The 19661-nt window shown below is 32.5% G+C and overlaps 1 protein-coding gene across 9 annotated transcripts in view; it reads left to right on the forward strand.

The window, feature by feature from the left end:
- Positions 1 to 19661, forward strand: part of LOC114337170 (AMP deaminase 2) — a 270969-nt gene that overhangs the window by 208982 nt on the left and 42326 nt on the right. For 5 of the 9 annotated variants that reach the window (XM_028287562.2, XM_028287566.2, XM_028287569.2 and 2 more), the window contains exons 3-5: positions 8073 to 8205; positions 10765 to 10930; positions 18157 to 18267. In XM_028287562.2, the coding sequence (XP_028143363.1) occupies positions 8073 to 8205; positions 10765 to 10930; positions 18157 to 18267 (410 nt within the window). The remainder of the gene's footprint in view (positions 1 to 8072; positions 8206 to 10764; positions 10931 to 18156; positions 18268 to 19661) is intronic. The other 4 variants (XM_050643057.1, XM_028287570.2, XM_028287567.2 and 1 more) reach the window with 1 other exon arrangement.

Genomic DNA, 19661 nt, shown 5'->3' on the forward strand with positions numbered 1-19661 from the left:
CTAATATTAGTCCTGTCGCCAGGGGGGGTACAACGGCCTCGTTAATTCAGATGGACTTACCCAAGTTTTTTTTATGTATTTTGACCCGTAGAACACGAATTTTTTGGGTAACAGTTGATCCGGATGTCGATAAGATTGTTATAGACCAAGAACTTGAGGAATCAAATAACAGCGATTTTTGGCAAAACAAAACAATATTTTGTATTTTTTGGGTCATTTTAAGCAAAAAATATTTCTACAAGTTTTTTAGTAGGATGCACAGTTTTCGAGATAAACGCGGTTGAACTTTCAAAAAATCGAAAAACTGCAATTTTTAAACCCGAATAACTTTTGATTAAAAAATAAAATAGCAATTCTGCTTAGCGCCTTTGAAAGTTCAAGTCAAATTATGTCGGTTTTGATTATTTGCATTGCTAAAAATTTATTGTGTTATTGTTAAACAAAGCTACAAACAACTAGTGCGTGAGTGATGTTTCTATGATTTCTCATTTAAAATCGAACGAGTAGGTAGAATAGGTACTAGTGCAATCAAGACTATTTCTACGTTACATGCGGTAAAACGCATGTAAAAGCACGGGAAACCCTACGTGTTTATAGCTTTGTTAAACAATAAAAAAATAAATTTTTACCAATGCAAATAATCAAAACCGATATAATTTGACTTAAACTTTCAAATGCGGTAAGCAGACTTGCTATTTTATTTTTTAATCAAAAGTTATTCGGATTCAGAAATTGCAATTTTTCGATTTTTTTAAAGTTCAACCGCGTTTATCTCGAAAACTGTGCATCCTACGAAAAAACTTGTAGAAATATTTTTTACTTAAAATGGCCCAAAAAATACAAAATATTGTTTTGTTTTGCCAAAAATCGCTGTTATTTGATTCCTCAAGTTCTTGGTCTATAACAATCTTATCGACATCCGGATCAACTGTTACCCAAAAAATTCGTGTTCTACGGGTCAAAATACATAAAAAAAACTTGAGTAAGTCCATCTGAATTAACGAGGCCGTTGTACCCCCCCTGGCGACAGGACTATATCTGGATATATTTTTATTATAATAAACTATAGGATCTTGTACCGATTTCTATGTGACTTCTATAGAGAGAGGATATGTTTCTAGTATACCGTATACCTAACCATCATTGTTACACTATTCAAATATTCCATTATAAAAGGAAACACCGCCACTGATCGGTTTCAAGTAAACGTAGTCCAGTAAAAACTTTGATGATTTAATACTCACGGAAAACTTATGTCAATCCCAATATCTATTACAACTCACAAGTATTTCGATTCGATTAGTTTATATACGACATTTCCAGCAAAAGGGCTGCTGTTAAACACTACTATTAGCTACCAACAAAAATGTTTTTGTCTACTTTAGATTTTTGGAATGACAGGTGATTTTATGTAATTTTACTTGATTGTCACATGTTTCATTCAACAGTACAATTATTTTTTATAGACATTTTATACACAGAGTTGATGTTAGGTTATCAATTTTGCCAACAGGAGTGGTAATTTTTTGCGTACAACCTCTTTTGGACTCAATTCTACTTCTTGTTCTTCTTCCTCAGATTTTTCCTTTTCAGGGGTCGCTGTTCCTTATTCTTGGTCACTCATTTATGTTTATCGTATCTTCTTCATCTAAATCTATTTCCCTTAAGTCCTCTGTTACACAGTCCTTCCATCTTCTACTTGGTTTTCCTCTATCTCTCTTTCCATCAACTTTTTACAGCTCTATTCTTCTTTACAGGCCACACTTTACCGTCGTACATCAATGCAGGTCTCACCACACTCTGATTTATTTTTTCTTTCAACCCTTTTTCGATCACGGAGCACCGTGCTGTTTCGCTTCCAGTTAAACTAACCAACCTGTAGCCTTTGGGCGATTTCCAGTGTCCCATTTTCGGTTATGTAGGAGCCAAGGTATTTGAATTCTCCTACCCGTCCTAGTTTTTCTCCAAGCAGTTCGATGTACCCAACCATTCCTACTCCTTCCAACTACATTTACTCCCTTTTCGACCAGCTAACCTTAAGTTCTCCCTCTTCAATAGCCTTTCGCCAACGCTTTAACATTTTTTTGCTTTCCTCTACGAACATAATATCCCTCCCTCCTAAGATTAAACAGGTAGGGACTCAGTGAAGAGCCTTGATGTAAACCAACTATTACTGGAAAACTTCCGACACAAGTCCTTACTTTGGTTCACGCTCCTTTACCTACTTCTCAGGGATCCATTTCTTTCTCATAGTCCATAATACACTGACCGGCACAAAAAACGGCCACCCCACAAAATGGGTCATTTTTGATGTCTCGAATTTCCTAAACCTGTTGTCCGATTTAATATGTTATAGCTTTATTCTTTAACAATATCGCCGTAATAATAGTGTTGCCACATAGGTAAATTATTGTATACCAAGTGTACCAATCAAACTGTGTTTTTTTTCTCAAAGGTAACCACACCCTGTGGAATATTCTAGCATTTATAAAATACTGAAATTAAACCCCAACTATAGCCTCAGGTTTTCTTAACAGTCTGTTTTTTGATTGATTCGCTTATGTTGGATAATAAAAAAGTTAGGTACTTTACTTTAACAACTAGCCTTGTTTTTCGTCAATACGTTTTTAAATATTTATTTTCTAGAAAATATTTTTACACTCTTTTCAACGCCGGTATTACCTTTTTGAAAAATTAATATATACAGGGTGAAAGAATTGAAAAAAAAACCAAAATATTTTTACATAAAAAATCAGGAAAAATACAACTTCTGGTAAACCGATTCTTCCGGTTCAAGGCCTTGATCTTATACATAAAAAAAGAACCTACATACCAAATTTGGTTGAAATCGGATTTTTCATTCAAAAGTTATCGTGCTGTTAGTCACATATGTATAGTCGCCATTTTGAATGCTCGCCATTTTTGTAAAAGGCAAAATCTGAAATGACCTCATATCTAAATTTGAACTTTTGTATGTGCAGTATATGTGGTCCAAATTATATGCTTCTACCATTAAATGCACAATAATTCTTATAATATTTGCACGAAACTGCCGAACATAGGTACATGTAAAGATAAGTTATGCATTTATTAAATGGTAATTAACATAACTAAAAAGTTCAAAATATTTCCTAAAAAATATTTTTACGCTCTTTTCAACGCCAGTATTACTTCTTTAAAAAATTATAATATACAGGGTGAAAGAATTAAAAAAAACAACATATTTTTACATAAAAAATCAGGAAAAACACAACTTCTGGTAATCCGATTCTTCCGGTTCAAGAGCTCGATCTTATACATCAAAAAAAGAACCCATATACCAAATTTGGTTGAAGTCGGACTTTTCGTTCAAAAGTTATCGTGCTATTAGTCACATATGCATCGTCGCCATTTTGATTGCCCCCCATTGTTGTAAAATGTAAAATCTGAGATGGCCTCATATCTAATTTTGAAGCTTTATATGTGTAGTATATGTAGTCCAAATTATATATGCTTCTATCATTAAATGCACAATTCGTATAAGTAATATTTGCACGAATCTGCCGCACTAATTATTACAACGATATTGTTAAAGAATAAGGCTTTATAATATTAAAAAAATCACTTAAATCGGACATCAGGAAATTCGAGACATTAGATATGACCCATTTTGTGGGGTGGCCGTTTTTTGTGCCGGTCATTGTATAATAAAATAGCTCTTGTCTAGAAACTGTGTCGTACGTCTTCACAAGATTTATAAATCTCTTATTTTTTTTTTGTCCTTTAATTCGTCCAATTTTGAACATACACTTTCCCTAGTTTCTTCCATTCGCTTGTTTCAAGATTTAGATTTACAAATACTAAATGCAAACAAGGTGTTCGTTGTCCTGCTTCCTTTTATCTTTATACAATGATACTATCACACTCTTTCTCCATGCATTGGACATTCTTTCTTTTTCATATTTCTTACTCATCATTTGCCACAAAACAGTAACCCCCTATTAATCCTGCCTTAGAGCCTTCCAAACCTCTATAGGTATTCCATCAGGCCCCACTGCCATAGTATTCTTCATTCTATTTAACGCCTCGACAACCTAATCTTTAGCTATCCTCGGTATTATATTCTCATTCTCATATATTCTCATCCCGCATCCTCTGTCTCTCCTCTCCTTCTCCTCAGTCGTTTCCTCATTGCTGAGTGTCGTGATTCCCTATAATACGAGCAACTATCTCTTTCCATCGGCTTCTGTCCTGAGCTTCCCTCATGGATTCAGAGAATGTTTTTCCACTAGCTTTCTGTACTTGATCCGTCCATCGAGTAGGTGAGCGACCTCTACTTCTGCACCCTTCAACGTTTCCCGAAATTATAAGTCTCTCAATATCATTACGTCTTCTTGCAATATGGCCGAAAAATTTTAAGACGGTGGAGAGGAAAATAGAGGAAAGTCGAGTCTGAATATTAAGCTCTTGGAGGATTGAGTGATTTGTTCTGTGTTCCGTCCATGAGATCCGAAGCATTCTTCTCCAGCACCACATTTCAAAGGGGTCAATCCTTTTTCTGTCGTCCGATTTCATTGTCCATGTTTCGGATCCGTAATTAAATATGGGAAAAATTAAGGCACGTACTAATCTTATTTTGCTGTTCTTCGACAAGAAGCGATCGTTCCAGATTTTCGATAATCGACTCATAGCGTTTTTGGCCATGCCTATTCTCCTACGTATTTCTGTTTCACAAGATCCTGTATTACTGATGTAGGATCCTAGATAATTGAACTCGTTAACCACTTCAAACTGGTCTAAGGCTCCTGTTGTCTGAAGTGAATTTGAATAATCTACTATCATAATTTTTGTTTTTTGTTTATTGATCTTGAGACCACATCTATTGCTTCCGTCTTCCACTAGCTGCAGCAGGCTGGACATTTCTTGTTCGGATGCAGTTATTAATGTTGTATCATCTGCATATCTGAGATTTGAGATCTTCTTTCCTGCGATAGAAATACCGCCATTCCATTTGTCGAGTGCCTTTCTCATTATATATTCCCCATAGAAATTAAAAAGACTTGGAGATAGAATACATCCTTGTCGGACTCCTCTACCTATTTTAAAAGGATCGGACATGGTTTTCAATTCTTATTCTGGTTTCACTGTTCTCATATAGGCTTTTCACCAGAGCTGACAGATGATCAGGAACCCCCATCTCATGTAGAACTTTCCACAAAACTGTCCAGTATACACAGTCAAATGCCTTCTGATAATCCAGAAAGCAGATGATCATCGGAATTTTGAATTCTCGTGCTTTCTTAATGAGTTGTCGCATATTAAGAATTTGCTCCCTCGTGCCTTTACCCCTCACGGAGCCTGCCTGTTCTTGTGGTATTTGTCTATCCAGGTATGTCTGCATGCGACACTTGATGATTCTCAACAGAATTCTACTTGGGTGTGAAATTAGTGAAATGGTTCGGTAGTTACTACATTTTGTGGTTTCTTGTGAATGGGAGTAAATAGTGCGGTACACCAATCACTGGGCCATTTGCCGATTCTCCATACATGATTGCACAGTCTCCACATTAATTGGAGACCATGTTCACCCATGTTCTGTAAAACTTCTGCCGTGATGTCATCGCAATCAGGTGATTTATTTCTTTTAATGTGTTTTATGGCTTCATCGACTTCAGACCTTAGAATATCTGGTTCTAGGGTTGTTGTTGAGACTTGAAGTGCTGTTATATGATTAATGTTAGAGGTTTTAGCTTTATAGAGTTCTGTGCAGTTATTCTTCCAAGTCTCCAGAACCGCATCCATATCGCTTACCATATTACCTGTCTCATCCTCTATAGCGTAATTTCTGGGTTTGAATTCCCGAGCCAGTAAGACACTTTCTGAAAGATATCTCTTGTTTCATTTCGATGTAAGTGGATTTCTACTTCCTGGCAAATGTTAAACACATATATTTGTCTTTATCTTTCCGGCAATTTCTTTGGATTTGTCTTGATAAGTTTCGATCGTCGCGTCGTTTAAATCAAAACTGCCAACTTTAAGTTGCCTTCTTTGTTCTATAATTTTCCATGTTTGGTCACTGATCCATGGTTTACGACTGTTGTTTTTTATGGGTTGGCGACTTTGCTTAGCTGTATCTAATATATCTCTTTTAAAACCTTCCCAGAAAGTCTCGATATCATCTACGGGGGTAGTACTTGTCTCAGTTAACACTGGGTTTATTCTTTCTTTGAAAGTTAAAAGTTCAGTCTCTGTAAACCCGGGAGTTCTAGGAGTGAGCTTGTGTTTGTTTCTAAAACGTATTCGGAATACAGCTACAAGGAGTTGGTGGTCGCTTCCACAATCTGCTCCTGGATAAGTTTTTGCGTTAGTAACTGAGCCAATTCATTTTCTCTTTCGTTCGCACTCTTAATTTGCTGAACGTGAGTCAAATCCTTTGATGACTTGTTCCTTGCTTTAGTAAAGCTGTACCCTGTAACCTGTAATCTTTTCATCCCCTCGGTGTTTCCAACTCTTCATGTGCAGACGATCTTACCAATAGCAAAAGCGCGCTTTGCTTCCGTCTTTGCTACATTGGACGTATTGGTAATACTGGATATGTTATTCCCGTTAAGTTGTTTAGTTCTGTTTGAATCGCAGGGTAAACCATACAGCTATTTGCACTTACGAAAATTTAAATTTTAAAAATTCTTCATTCACATAGTTCACTGCAGATAAAATTGAAATTTACATAGCTGTATAATTTGCCTCAACATTCAGCAGCTTTATTGAATAGCAGTGCAAAATTTATTAGTGGCGCGTTAGCTCCGTGCTGGAGTTTATATATATTAAAAAAAAATTTAGGAAACACTTTTCTTTAGTTACAAGTGACTAAAATTAAAAATATAAAAAAATCAACTAAAAAGCAAAAAATAAAAAAAATCCAAACTCGAAGGATTATTCGAAAAAAAAACTGTTAGATTAAATATACAAAAATCTCACATATTCGTTAAAAAATTGAAAAAATCTAACACATTCGTTAAAGAAAAGCGTGGGGCACGTCTTCATCGAATTAGCGGTTTGAGGATAGATACTTTTTTATTTTTCGCGCCCCACGCTTTTCTTTAACGAATGTGTTAGATTTTTCAATTTTTTAACGAATGTGCGAGATTTTTGTATATTTAATCTGTCTAACAGTTTTTTGATTTTTTATAATATTTTTAAATTTAGTCACTCGTAACTAAAAAAAGCGTTTCCTACAATTTTTTTTTTCATATTTTTTTTATTTTTCAGTTTTTAGTCTTACACTTTTCAAACAGTAAAATATATCCTCATGTTTAAAAAAAGGATGTGTATATGATAGGCACACTTTTTGCATTTATTTCAACATTTGATACATACATTATATATTTTCTGTAATTTCTTTATAAATTTCTTACATCGAAATCATTATTTACACCTATTACAGCTTTCGCAGTCTTTCCATCTCTTCATGCACGATGTAGACCCTGTTAATTTCTCGCGAATTACGAATTCTTATGTTAATTGTAGCACGAAACGTCTCTACCGGTGATTTTCTAAGACTACGTTAAAAACACGAATTTTTTGAATTCGAGTTTTGGTTGAAGTTTTGTTTCGTATCGTATTGAAATTTGACACGAATGAGCGCCGATGTTTATATAAACAAAGATATGAGCGTTTAAAATCGTCGCCGCTTAGGATGTTTATAAACATGATGTACAAACATGAAAAGTAGTCGGAATCGGCAAAAAATTTGAAACTTTATTGTTTATTTATGAAGCATAACGTAAACAATTAACGTAAAAAGTGAAATTATGTATATTTCATATAATTAGCTACAATAAGTTTCAAGTTTTTAGATTGTAAAAAACAAGAGAATTTAACCATTTTCCATTAAAATCTTTTTTTATTTAAACAATTAATAAACATAAAAATTTTTTTATTAACTATTCGTGTATTGTTCCCGCGAATGCATATGTCTGCAAATTTTCATTTATTTGCATTGAAGAAAAGGCAGTCAAATTGACGTCTAAAGATTTGACCCAAACGATTTCACTAAAGAAAAGCGTTTAAAATTAACTGTTTTTTTGTTTTAGGGTATTAGAAGATAAGCGTAGTCACTATGAACCATCAATTCAAGGAACTGCCGAAGTAGATGAACTTGATGATCATGATTTATATGTACCTCATTTCCAACGTGTTTCCATTTCTGGAGAAGACACGAGTGGAGTAAGTTATTTTTATGATCTATTTTAACTTTGCGTAAATTAATTGCTTGAATGAAATTTTTATGATACCATTGAACAAAACAAGTAGTTGATGGATTCGACCGTTGATGGAAGTTCATTTTACCTATTTAAGCTATCTTTATTAGAATCTATGGAAATTAATAAATTAAAAAATACAGATATAATTCTGAATGACCAACTCGAGACAAACAGCTCCCCACTCCTCAACCTCTTCAGTTAAAGACTTTAAAAAGGCAAACACATAGTAAACTAAATCACTTGAGAAAGGCACTCTGCCGAAACAGCTGTAGTCACATAGTTATAATAAATTTACCTATTTATTATACCTATTTTTGTGCCTCTTTTACTATTCTTTCGGTTTTTTTTTTCTGCATGTGTTGCCTCTTTTCTGAGAGCAAACAGATGTCATCTGTAAACTCCAAAAATCTTCAAGTTGATTGAACACATTCCATCGTATTCCTGTTTTTTTATTGCATTGGTCATGATCTAGTCTATTATAATGATAAAGTGTCGGTAATAGGGTGCAGTCCTGTCGATCTCCAGAGTATATTTGTATGTTGCGTGTTAGTTTTCCATTATGTTGTATTTGTGCCGAGTACTTTCTATAAAATAGTTTTATAACACTTATATATTTGTTTGGTATGTCATACTTTTCCAATATTAACCACATTATTTGTTTTCGGTTTACTCTATCAAATGCTTCTTCAAAATCAGGATAATAAACGTACAGTTTATTTTACCATTCAAGAACTTGTTTGATTATAATTCTTAGTGTAGCTGTATGGTCCGTACACCCCCGTCTTGTTCTAAAGCCGGCTTGATTATTCCAGAGTTTCTTATTATTCATTATTTTTCTTTGGCTTCATTCTTTCTAATATTATTCTTGTTATTACTTTACTTGTAACACTTAACTACGTTATCGCTCTCCAATTATCACATTTATTTTTGTCGCCCGTTTTTGGTATTTTAACTATTATGCCTTTTTGGCGTCCTTCGGGCATTTTTTCTTCTTTCCATATCTTATTTATTACCTGTAGATGTATCTATATCGGCTTTTAGCAATTTTGCTGTCTGTCCCCATCGCTCTTCCATTTTTTTAGTTGTTTAATAGCTCGTTTTACTTCTTAAATCTAAAGTAGTTTTTATAACATATCCAATACTACTTTGTCTTCGTACGGAATCCGAATATAGGTCGACCTGCATCCATCTGCTTTCCGGATGAAACATTTTTTACTTTATCGTACTACATACGTAGTATGAGTATAATAGATAAAGTTATAGGATCGTGCAAAAAAAAATTTTCAGATTTCACTTTTTTTCGACGTTTTGAGTCCCCCTGAGTCTAATAAGCAAATAAAAAAAGCATGTCGGAAGTATGTACGTACGTATGTCGCCACCGCCCAGCAAAAACTACTGGACTGATTTCGATAAAATTCGGTATGAGTAAGTTTAAGAGAATTCTGTCGAGAAACTAAGCTTTTGAAAAAAACCTCTCAAAGGGGGGCCGAAATAGGGGGGTTATTTGGGGCCCATTTTTGCAAATTTTGACCGAAACGAATGAAATTTAACTTAAAGTTAGCTTATCGATAGGTGAATAGAAATACGGAATTTGACATTTCCAAATCCAAAATGGGGGCCAGCATGGCCGACCGCCCAACCGATACATATCCCTACCAATCTAAAAACTTGTTTAGATAAATTTAATTTGAAAAAACATTGATATAGCCTAAAGATGGGGCTATAACAAGAATATTATCGTTTTTCAGAAAAAGTTATGGGTTGCCTATATTTAAGGGGTCAAAATTTGACATAACTTTGAACTAGATTTTCTCAAAAATAACTCCAAGGAATTTGTTTATTTTTTGATATTTTTGATATCCTATCGGTAAATTGAGATTTACACAAATTGTAGATTTTCACCTTTTTTCCAAAGAAATTCGTTGTTTTGACTTCCGAGTGATATCAAAAAGTCAAAAGTCGATAAAACAAAAAATCTTGATAGCGTTACCTCGTAAATTAATAAGCTAATAAAATCTTTTTGAAGTTCTCGTTTACCATGATCCAATGATGATGAGTTCTGATGTCCACCGCAAAATTCATTGTTTTTTGATTGGTCCTTAAAAATTTGCCACCGTTGGCTTATTTTTCAATATTTTTCCTTGAATTTTTTCTTGAATAATCTACTCGTATGTATTGTACTGAATATGCTTATTTAATTTAAAAATAAAATAATGCTACCATACCATTGATTTCAACCCCTACTGCCCCCCTTAAGGATAGCTAAGACAAAATTTTGATAAGCAACCCATGCAAGTCGTATTTGTCTATGTATGAAATTTAATAGAAAAATGTTTCATCCGGAAAGCAGATGGGTGCAAGTCGACCTATATTCGGATCTTAGATCTTCCTCGCTTCCTTACTGCTTAGGTATTATTACTGTGTAAATTAATTTGATCTTAAGGCACAATATGAGAGAAGAAGAAACTTTTGCTAAGTTTTGGTTTGTGTTAAATTGATCGAATTTTCTATTCTTTACTAGGTACCACTTGAGGATCTAGAAAGAGCTTCCAAACTCATTGTTCAGGCCCTGCAAATTCGAAAAAGGTATATGGAAATGTCTTATCAAAACTTTTCTTCCACTGCAGGTAGATTTTTGGATCCTAATAAGGAACAACAAAAACACGATGAGAAACAGTCTATTGAAGGTTAGTATGCACATAAAAATTATATAATGAGTAAATAAATAGTTGTGATTTAAGTACCTATTGTAAAATATTCTGATTTAATTTGTTTTTATATTAGATTATATAATATCGATTTAAATATTTTAAAATATACAATAATTAATACCTATTATTGAGCTAATAGTGTCATTTTACGATTGTATTGATCAAAATAAGTAGAAAAACAAGATTTACATCTGATTTTTATTTTGTTGAAAATTTATAAACAATAATTATAAAAATACATACCTTAATATTATGGACTATGAATAATAATTTTTTCTAGTTTGAAAGTTGTTTTTAATTACTACGCAGTTTTCTGCATTTTTTTTGAATTCATAACAAGGGAGGGAAAGGGCTATATTAATAAATTGATTTATTAATGTTTTGTAGTCTGAAAACGATATCCCAGAATTCTGCATCCTGCCATCGCCCGCTTCAGATGGTAAGGTTTTTAACCATACCATGATCAAACTTTTTTAACGTGTTTTTGTGATAGTCCTGTGTGCCGTTCTAGACGTTTTTTAAAACACAACTTTTCACAACCAAACTTTTACAAACTTCGAACAAAGTTTTTTTTATATCAATAAAAAACTGCGTAAGATACAATTTTTTTCAATCATACATGGGATCCCTTTCTCTTCATAGTGGTGTTTTGAATAGCTATTTGTATAACAAGGGAGGAAAGTGCTACTTTTCCTCCCGAGAATGAAGTTTACTGCCCGACGCGTAGCGGAGGGCAGTAAACATTCGAGGGAGGAAAAGGCACTTTACTCCCATGTTATACATATGGTTTTTCCACCTTCCTCAAATAACAAGTCATTTTTTCATTTTTACTTAATTTATTTATGTAACTAACCAACAAAATTTATTAAAACTAAAACTAACAAGTAGGTACAATATAACTATCAACTGTCAAATATAAGTCAAATTATTAATGTAAACATTGTTAAATCAAAATAACAATTTAATGTTTTTTATCATTCTGCAAAATACAGGGTGTTTTATAAATAAACGTTAAAATGTATAGATACTTACGTAATAGAAAATAGATATTGTACAGGGCGTCAATAAGTTATATTTCATTAATGAAATACCATGACGTCACTTTTACTTTTCCTCCCTAGGGAGGAAAAGTACAACTTTGCTCCCTACAATCAGGTCCGGAAAAATATACTTTCGGTAGAGGTAGGTGGAAAAATACTTTCTTCCCCTGTCACTGAGTTGCCATAAGTGTGTACAACACATATATCAGTATTTACAATTAGAAATACAAATGTTATGACTGACTAAAGATTCAGATGTAGACAACGGTTTATTCTAATTATTTTTTTCAATAAGTAGAGTAGAATATTAGAATTTAACTATGGCTTGATTTTTTTAATTTTTTTTGCTTATATTTATGGGTTCAGATGTGTTTAGAATACAGCTATACCATTTTTAGATACCATACACTGCATATACCATAATATGGTAGGTACCGTTTATACCATAATTTAAAAATTAGAAGTTTGCATTTGCTTGTAAAGTGATGCCCATAGAAAAATTGAATTTTAAATGGAATTTTACTCCATATTTTTTCTATATTGTAAAAAAGATAAAACTTGGCTTCTACTTGACAATTCGTCTTGTCCGTGGGTTGTCAAATAATCTGGCGGCGTGTTCTGCCTAATTCACTCAACATTTGGCGTTCCATAGTTCTCTGAGTCACCCAAATCGTGTTTCTGCTCCATGAGTATAGGTAAAACACACTAAGCAAAGATTTTCCTTTTGTGGCATATGGGTAGCTTCGTTTTAAATACATACAGGGTGATTGATTAGTGGGGTAAAGCTTCATAGATCCGCTATAGTAATAAATAGCAACAAAAGTTAATAACAAAAATTTTAGCCACCTTTGAGCTTCACATTACAAAATTAGTTAGAATGTTACAGAGTGTTCGATAACACAGTATCAGACCAAACTTATGTTTTTTTAAATGGAACAGTCTATATTTTATTTTAAATTCGAAATCCTGTTAACTTCTCCATCACAAAAATATAAAGGTTTGTTATGTTATACAGGGTATTCACAAAGTTATAACCAATTTTATATGAAAATCGTAACAAATTCAACTCCCTGTATAAATAAAAGTAAGCAAAACAGCAATGGTTTATTAATGCCATATTTTTTTACGTATCGTTAAAATTTTCAATAATGATTGATATTGCTAATTTTCTTTATATCAAATACAGGGTGAGTCAAAACGCAAGTACATTATTTTCTCAGTAATTTTAAATGGAACACCCTGTATTTTATATCACTATTGAAAAGCACCATTACCGTACTTTAATTTTTAGATAACATTCCCTATGTCTAAATTTATTAGTTTTCGAGATATTTTCATTTTTCCATGGACCAGTAGCGTGGCCACCGAAATCACCAGAATTTAATAAACTGGACTGATTTTTTTGGGGTTACGTTGATAATGAAGTTTATAAAATACCTCCAACAACAAGGAATGGGATGAAAAATAGAATAGAAAGTGTATTTCGATGTGTTAATTTACAAATGCTTCGTAGAGTACAGTATTTCTCATGATCATTTTTCAGTGCGTAACAAATGATAGGAAAAAGGGTAAGTCCGTGATAATACACATTTATGACATTTATTCTAACATGACATTTTACTTAAATCTGACAGTTGTCACATTTTATTTTCAATTTGGAATAAAAACAAATCAGAAGTGTTTCTTGCATTTATAAAATGGTATTTTCTTTGATTTGTATAGTCTTATAAATTATACAGATTATATTTGTAATATTATTATCTATCGACAACTAGAATAACTAGAATAAATGTTATAAAAATGTCACCGACGAAATGTAATCACCGACGTGCCTTTTTTTCTGTCACATACAATTTAATGCGTTAGAAATAAATCGAAAAACTGTGACGCACTGAAAGATGATCATGAGAAATACTGTAAGTAGCTCATTCAATGATCGTTTTTAGGCGTGCATAAATGTGTAAGGAGGTAATTTTGAACACCTTATGTAATTAAATATTGAAAATATTTTATGAAAAGTAGCTTCTAATTTTTTCAAACATGTTTTTTTGCAAAACGTATTACTGATAAATTATTTTTCGTTCTTTATGTGTTACATTGTTACATTTACATAAAAAAATAGTTTTTATTTCAAAAATGTTGCATGTTGTTGTTGTGTTTTTTTTTTGTAAAATGTATTACTAATAAATTATTTTTATTTCTTTATTTGCTACATTGTTACATTGATTACCGGAATGATAATCAGTAATCGTCAATTATTGTCAATTCAGTCATGGCTTACTTAAAATTTAGATAAATTTAGACACCTAAAATAATTTACTCTGAAAAATGAAAATATCTCGAAAACTAATAAATTTGGACATAGGGAATGTTATATAAAAATTAAAGTACGGTAATGTTACTTTTCAATAATGATATAAAATACAGGGTGTTCCATTTAACATTACTGAGAAAATAATGCACTTGCGTTTTGACTCACCCTGTATTTGATATAAAGAAAATTAGCAATGTCAATAATTCTTGAAAATTCTGATAATAAATAAAAAAATATGGCGTTAATAAACCATTGCTGTTGTGCTTATTTTTATTTATACAGGGAGTTAAACTTGTTACGATTTTCATACAAAATTGGTTATAACTTTGTAAATACCCTGTATAACATAACAAACCTTTATTTTTATGATGGAGAAGTTAACAGCATTTCGAATTTAAAATAAAATATAGAGTGTTCCATTTAAAAAAATATAAGTTAGGTCCGCCACTGTGTTATAGAACACCCTGTAGCATTCTAACTAATTTCGTAATGTGAAGCTCAAAGTTGGCTACAATTTTCGTTATTAACTTTTATTGCTATCTATTACTATAGCGGATCTATTGAGCTTTACCCCACTAATCAATCACCCTGTAGTTTAATTTACCAAACGCTGCTCATGTTGATCCCTAGGCGACTCAATTTCATGCCTAAGTGTTAATACGACGCAGTCTGCTTGGCCTGCTTTTTCACCAACATCGATATTAGGATTTAGCACCAGATTAGTCATTATTTGCCTCTTCTTCATGTTGATCTTTAGTCCGACCTCCAAGGAAGGGTGATATAATTTTTTCCACATTATTACTGTATCATCCATACGATTGGGTATAAGGATGATACCATTTGCGGATCTCAAATAACTGAGCTTATCTTCGTTTATGTTGTTACTATACTACTTCATATCTGCCTTCTTTCAAATATGTTCTAAAAGTGTCATGAATAGCTTTGCTATTTCGTTTTCTGTCTTGAAAAAAGTATATGTCTAGTTAAACTATCTTCATACATGTCGTTGTTTCCTGGTAGAATCCATTTCTTCTTTCGTGTTTTTAAGATTATCTTTTTTTTCCAATTTGACATTTAATCAGATTAATCTTTGGTCGCTTCCTTTTGTTGAGCACTTCTGTGTCTTGGATTATTTCTTTTCTCGCGTTATTATAAAATCTATTTCATTTTTGGCGCTGGCACCTGGGCATATGTAAGACCATTTACGTTTAGGTTTTCTATTGAAAAATTGTTCATCATGGATACATTTTTCTGGTGTAATAAGTTGAATAGTCTTTGCCCTCGCTGATTTCGTTAGCTATATAAATTCTTGCCCATTGCTGCTTCTGCATCATCTAGTTTGAACGCTACTTCAAAAGGCTATTCAAAATCTTCAATATCTTCATCACAGTGGCTAGTCGTTGGAGCATATAACTGAAAATGAGGTATACAATTCTCGGGCTCATGCTAAAAATTTTAACTATATTTTGTGTGTATTTTCCATGTATAATGAATCGTATGTTTAATCAATCATATTATGTTTAAAATACATCATTTAAAGTCCAAGGCTACAATGAAATAGGTGTCTGGATTTAAGGATCATTTGGGCTTCTCCTCCTCGACTAATTCACTGAGGCCGAAGAGTTCTAAAAGATTTAAGATATTTATTCGTTGGCTCTGTATTATTTATTTTTAATCTTCCATACTTCCTTTGACTGGTAATATAGTCCAGGGCGGATCTGTTTTGAGATGGACGTTGAGAGGTGACTCATATTTTTTTGCAGAAATTGCTTGGAATTGATTCATATAATAATAATTGAGTTATCCTCCCACTCAAAAAGGTCCGGAACATTGTTTAAATAATCAAAATGTCAAAAAATGAATGGCAAATTCGATTTTTTTCTTCGTTTTCTGATTATAACTTTAATTAAAAGTATTCACTTCAGAGAAAAGATGCACCAACATAAAAGTTGCGTAATTAAATTTCCTACAAAATAGGATTGGTTAAAAATTTTAAATGTTGTCACCCTTATTGCAAAATAGCAATAATTGCGAAAAACCATAAAAAACAAGTATTCGCATTTTACGGTTTTCAACTATTTATGCTACACTTAGGACCTTCCAATTTTACCCAAAAAAAACTTTATGACATAATAAAACGATACTGTAAATTTGATTAAGATTGGTTCAATAGATTTTGCAAAATAAATTTTGAAATCCAGGTTTCGCAAAAAAAATCATTTTTACAAAATATCGCAGGACTGAAAATAAAGCAGATAGCAAGTTGAAATTGTTTTTACATATAGAAGAATATTGTACCTTTCTTTTGCAATTTGTAAAATTAAAATCGGTTAACTACCACGACGTCAGGATTTTTTTTAAATAAACATTGATTTTTGGCGCTACGCGCCTGACAGCGGTATTCGATTCACACAAGTTGATTTCCACCAAAATTTCTTTAAATCTGTATATAATATATTATTTTCTAACTCTATATTTTGTTGTATTTTAATATTTTAATTCCACAAAAACCAAACTAATTTGATTATTGTATGTTAAAAACTGTTTAAACAATTGCATATGTTTAAAAATAATAAACTTTTATTCTCTAAGTTAAAATATATGAACAAAGAAAGTTTTTGCTAAAAAAGTGTAATTTCAAAGGACAAAGTGTTTGTTTTTATTTTGCAATAAACAAATTCATTTATTTATATCGAAATGTAATAAAAATTAAAATTTATCAATCATTATCAAAGGTCATTGGAATGCCCAATCAGAGCAAACGTATCCGCTGTCCTGCGCGTAACACCAAAAATTAATGTTTATTTAAAAAAATTGCTGACGCTGTAGTAGTTAACAGATTTTAATTTTGAAAATTGAAAATGAAAGGTACATTATTATTCTATATGTAAAAAAATCCAACTTGCTGTCTGCTTTATTTTCAGTCCTGCAACATTTTGAAAAAATGAATTTTTTTTGCGAAAGCTGGATTGCAAAATTTATTTTGCAAAATCTGTTAAACCGATCTTAATGAAATTTACAGTGTTGTTTTATTATAGGTTTGTTCTAGCATCAGTTTCAAACGGTTTGAAACCATCAGCGAATAGCGGACCAGCGCGAGTAGAGGGGGTAGCACTGGTGACTGTATTATGTTCTCTCACTGACCAACTGTTTGCTGACGGTTTCTGACTAGTTTGACTGTTTGCTAGAACAAACCTTATATCATAAAGTTTTTCTGGGTAAAATATGAAGGTCCTAAGACAAATGGTTGAAAAACGTAAAATGCGAATACTTGTTTTTTATGGTTTTTGCGCAATTATTGCTGTTTTGCAACAAGGGTGACAATTTTTTAAGTTTTTAACTAATCCTATATTGTAGGAAATTTAATTACGCAACTTTGATGTCAGTGCAACTTTTCTCGAAAATTAATACTTTTAAAGTTATAATCAAAAAACCAAGAAATAAATTGAATATTTCCTTTATTTTTTGATATCTTGATTATTTAAACAATGTTCCGGACCTTTTTGAGTGGGAGGATAACTCAAATATTATTATATGAGTTATTTCCAAGCATTTTCTGCAAAAAAATATGAGTCGCCTCTCAACGTCCATCTCAAAACTGATCCGACCTGGACTATATTACCAGTCAAAGGAAATCGGAAAAAAGTTTTTTGGCCGTTATAGCTAAACATTTAGGCCGTAAATCGAAAACGTGCCTTAATTGAAGAGCGCCGTTATAGCGAAATGCCGTATAAAGAGCGGCGGTATAGCGAGGTATGGGTGTAGTAGGTACAAGATATAGCTGTAGTCTAAAATTAATTATCTAATGTAATCATTTGTACCCGATGTACCTGCTTGTTATGACATAGATCGACAATATGCGGAGCTGCTACTAAGAACTGCCAGAGCTTCGTTTGATGATTCTGTGTTGAAGATTTTGACCGTTGAAAATGTCGAGGCGATATTAAAAAGTGGTCCAGGTAACTTAATTCACATTTGTGTACAAAACATGGAACTGCTAGTTTAGAAAAGCCCATTAGACCGGTCCTTGTGAATAACATTTTTGTATTTTGAGTGATTTTTTGTTCAGTTCTCTTTTTTCAACACTCTTCTCAGTTTTGATAGATTTGTTTTCCAGATTAAACACATTGTATAACAAAATAATTACTGTTCAGACACTAATGCATACAATTGTTGAAAATATACAGGGTGTAACAAAAAGGCAGGTCATAAATTAAATCACATATTATGGGACCAAAAACAATTCGATTGAACCTAACTTACCTTAGTACAAATGTGCACATAAAAAAAGGTACAAAAGGTTTGAAGTTACAAAATAAAAATCGATTTTTTACAATTATATCGAAAACTATTAGAGATTTTTATTGAAACTGGACATATGGCATTCTTATGGCAGGAACGTCTTAAACAGAAAAAATAATAGTGAAATTTGTGCACCCCATAAAATTTTATGTGGGGTTTGTTCCCTTAAGGCCACTCAAACATTTGTGTACGTTCCAATTAAAATATTATTGTGGTACCATCGTTTAAACACATTATTTTTAAAACTTTTTTGCCTCTTAGTACTTTTTCGATAAACCACTCTTATCCGAGATATTTTGAACATTTGTAAAATCCATCGCATATTTTGTAAAGTCGATGAGGATGCCAGGAACTTCCTGGGAAAGCGTTCATGGAAAAGAACAGCGGTAAATCGAAATGATTGGAGAAGCTTGTTGAAGGAGGCCAAGGCTCGATTTGGGCTGTAATGCCATTGGATGGATGGATGGATCGCATATTTGTAAATGATTCAGTAAGATTATAGAATATTATTTTCATATTATTTATAATAATTAAATATCTGGTGGATTTTTACAAATGTTCAAAATATCTCGATACAAACTGGCTTATCGAAAAAGTACTAAGAGGCAAAACAGTTTTAAAATCATGTGTCTAATTAATGGTACGTACCACAATAATAATTTAATTGGAACGTACACACATATTTGGGGGGGAGGGGAGCCCTCATTAAATTTTTATGGGTGCACAAATTTCAGTGTTACTTATTTTTTATAGATGTTCCTATCATAAGAATGCCACATGTCCTTTTCAACAACAAAATCTCTAATAGTTTTCGATACCTATATTGGAAAAAATCGATTTTCATTTTGTAACTTCAAAGGACTGTAACTTTTTTTATGTGCACATTTGTACTAAGGTAATTAATAATTAATACTGTAGCGGAAGAGAAATCTTGGCCGATCCCCGTATAACAGTAAACACCTCGAGAATGACGTAATCGGATGTGCTAGGCCTCGCCGGAGAATTCTGGAAGGTACGTCACGTAGGCGGAACAAGCCGATAGCTCGAGATG

Source organism: Diabrotica virgifera, chromosome 2 (genome assembly GCF_917563875.1).
Source record: "Diabrotica virgifera virgifera chromosome 2, PGI_DIABVI_V3a".
In the NCBI taxonomy this organism is placed as follows: domain Eukaryota; kingdom Metazoa; phylum Arthropoda; class Insecta; order Coleoptera; family Chrysomelidae; genus Diabrotica; species Diabrotica virgifera.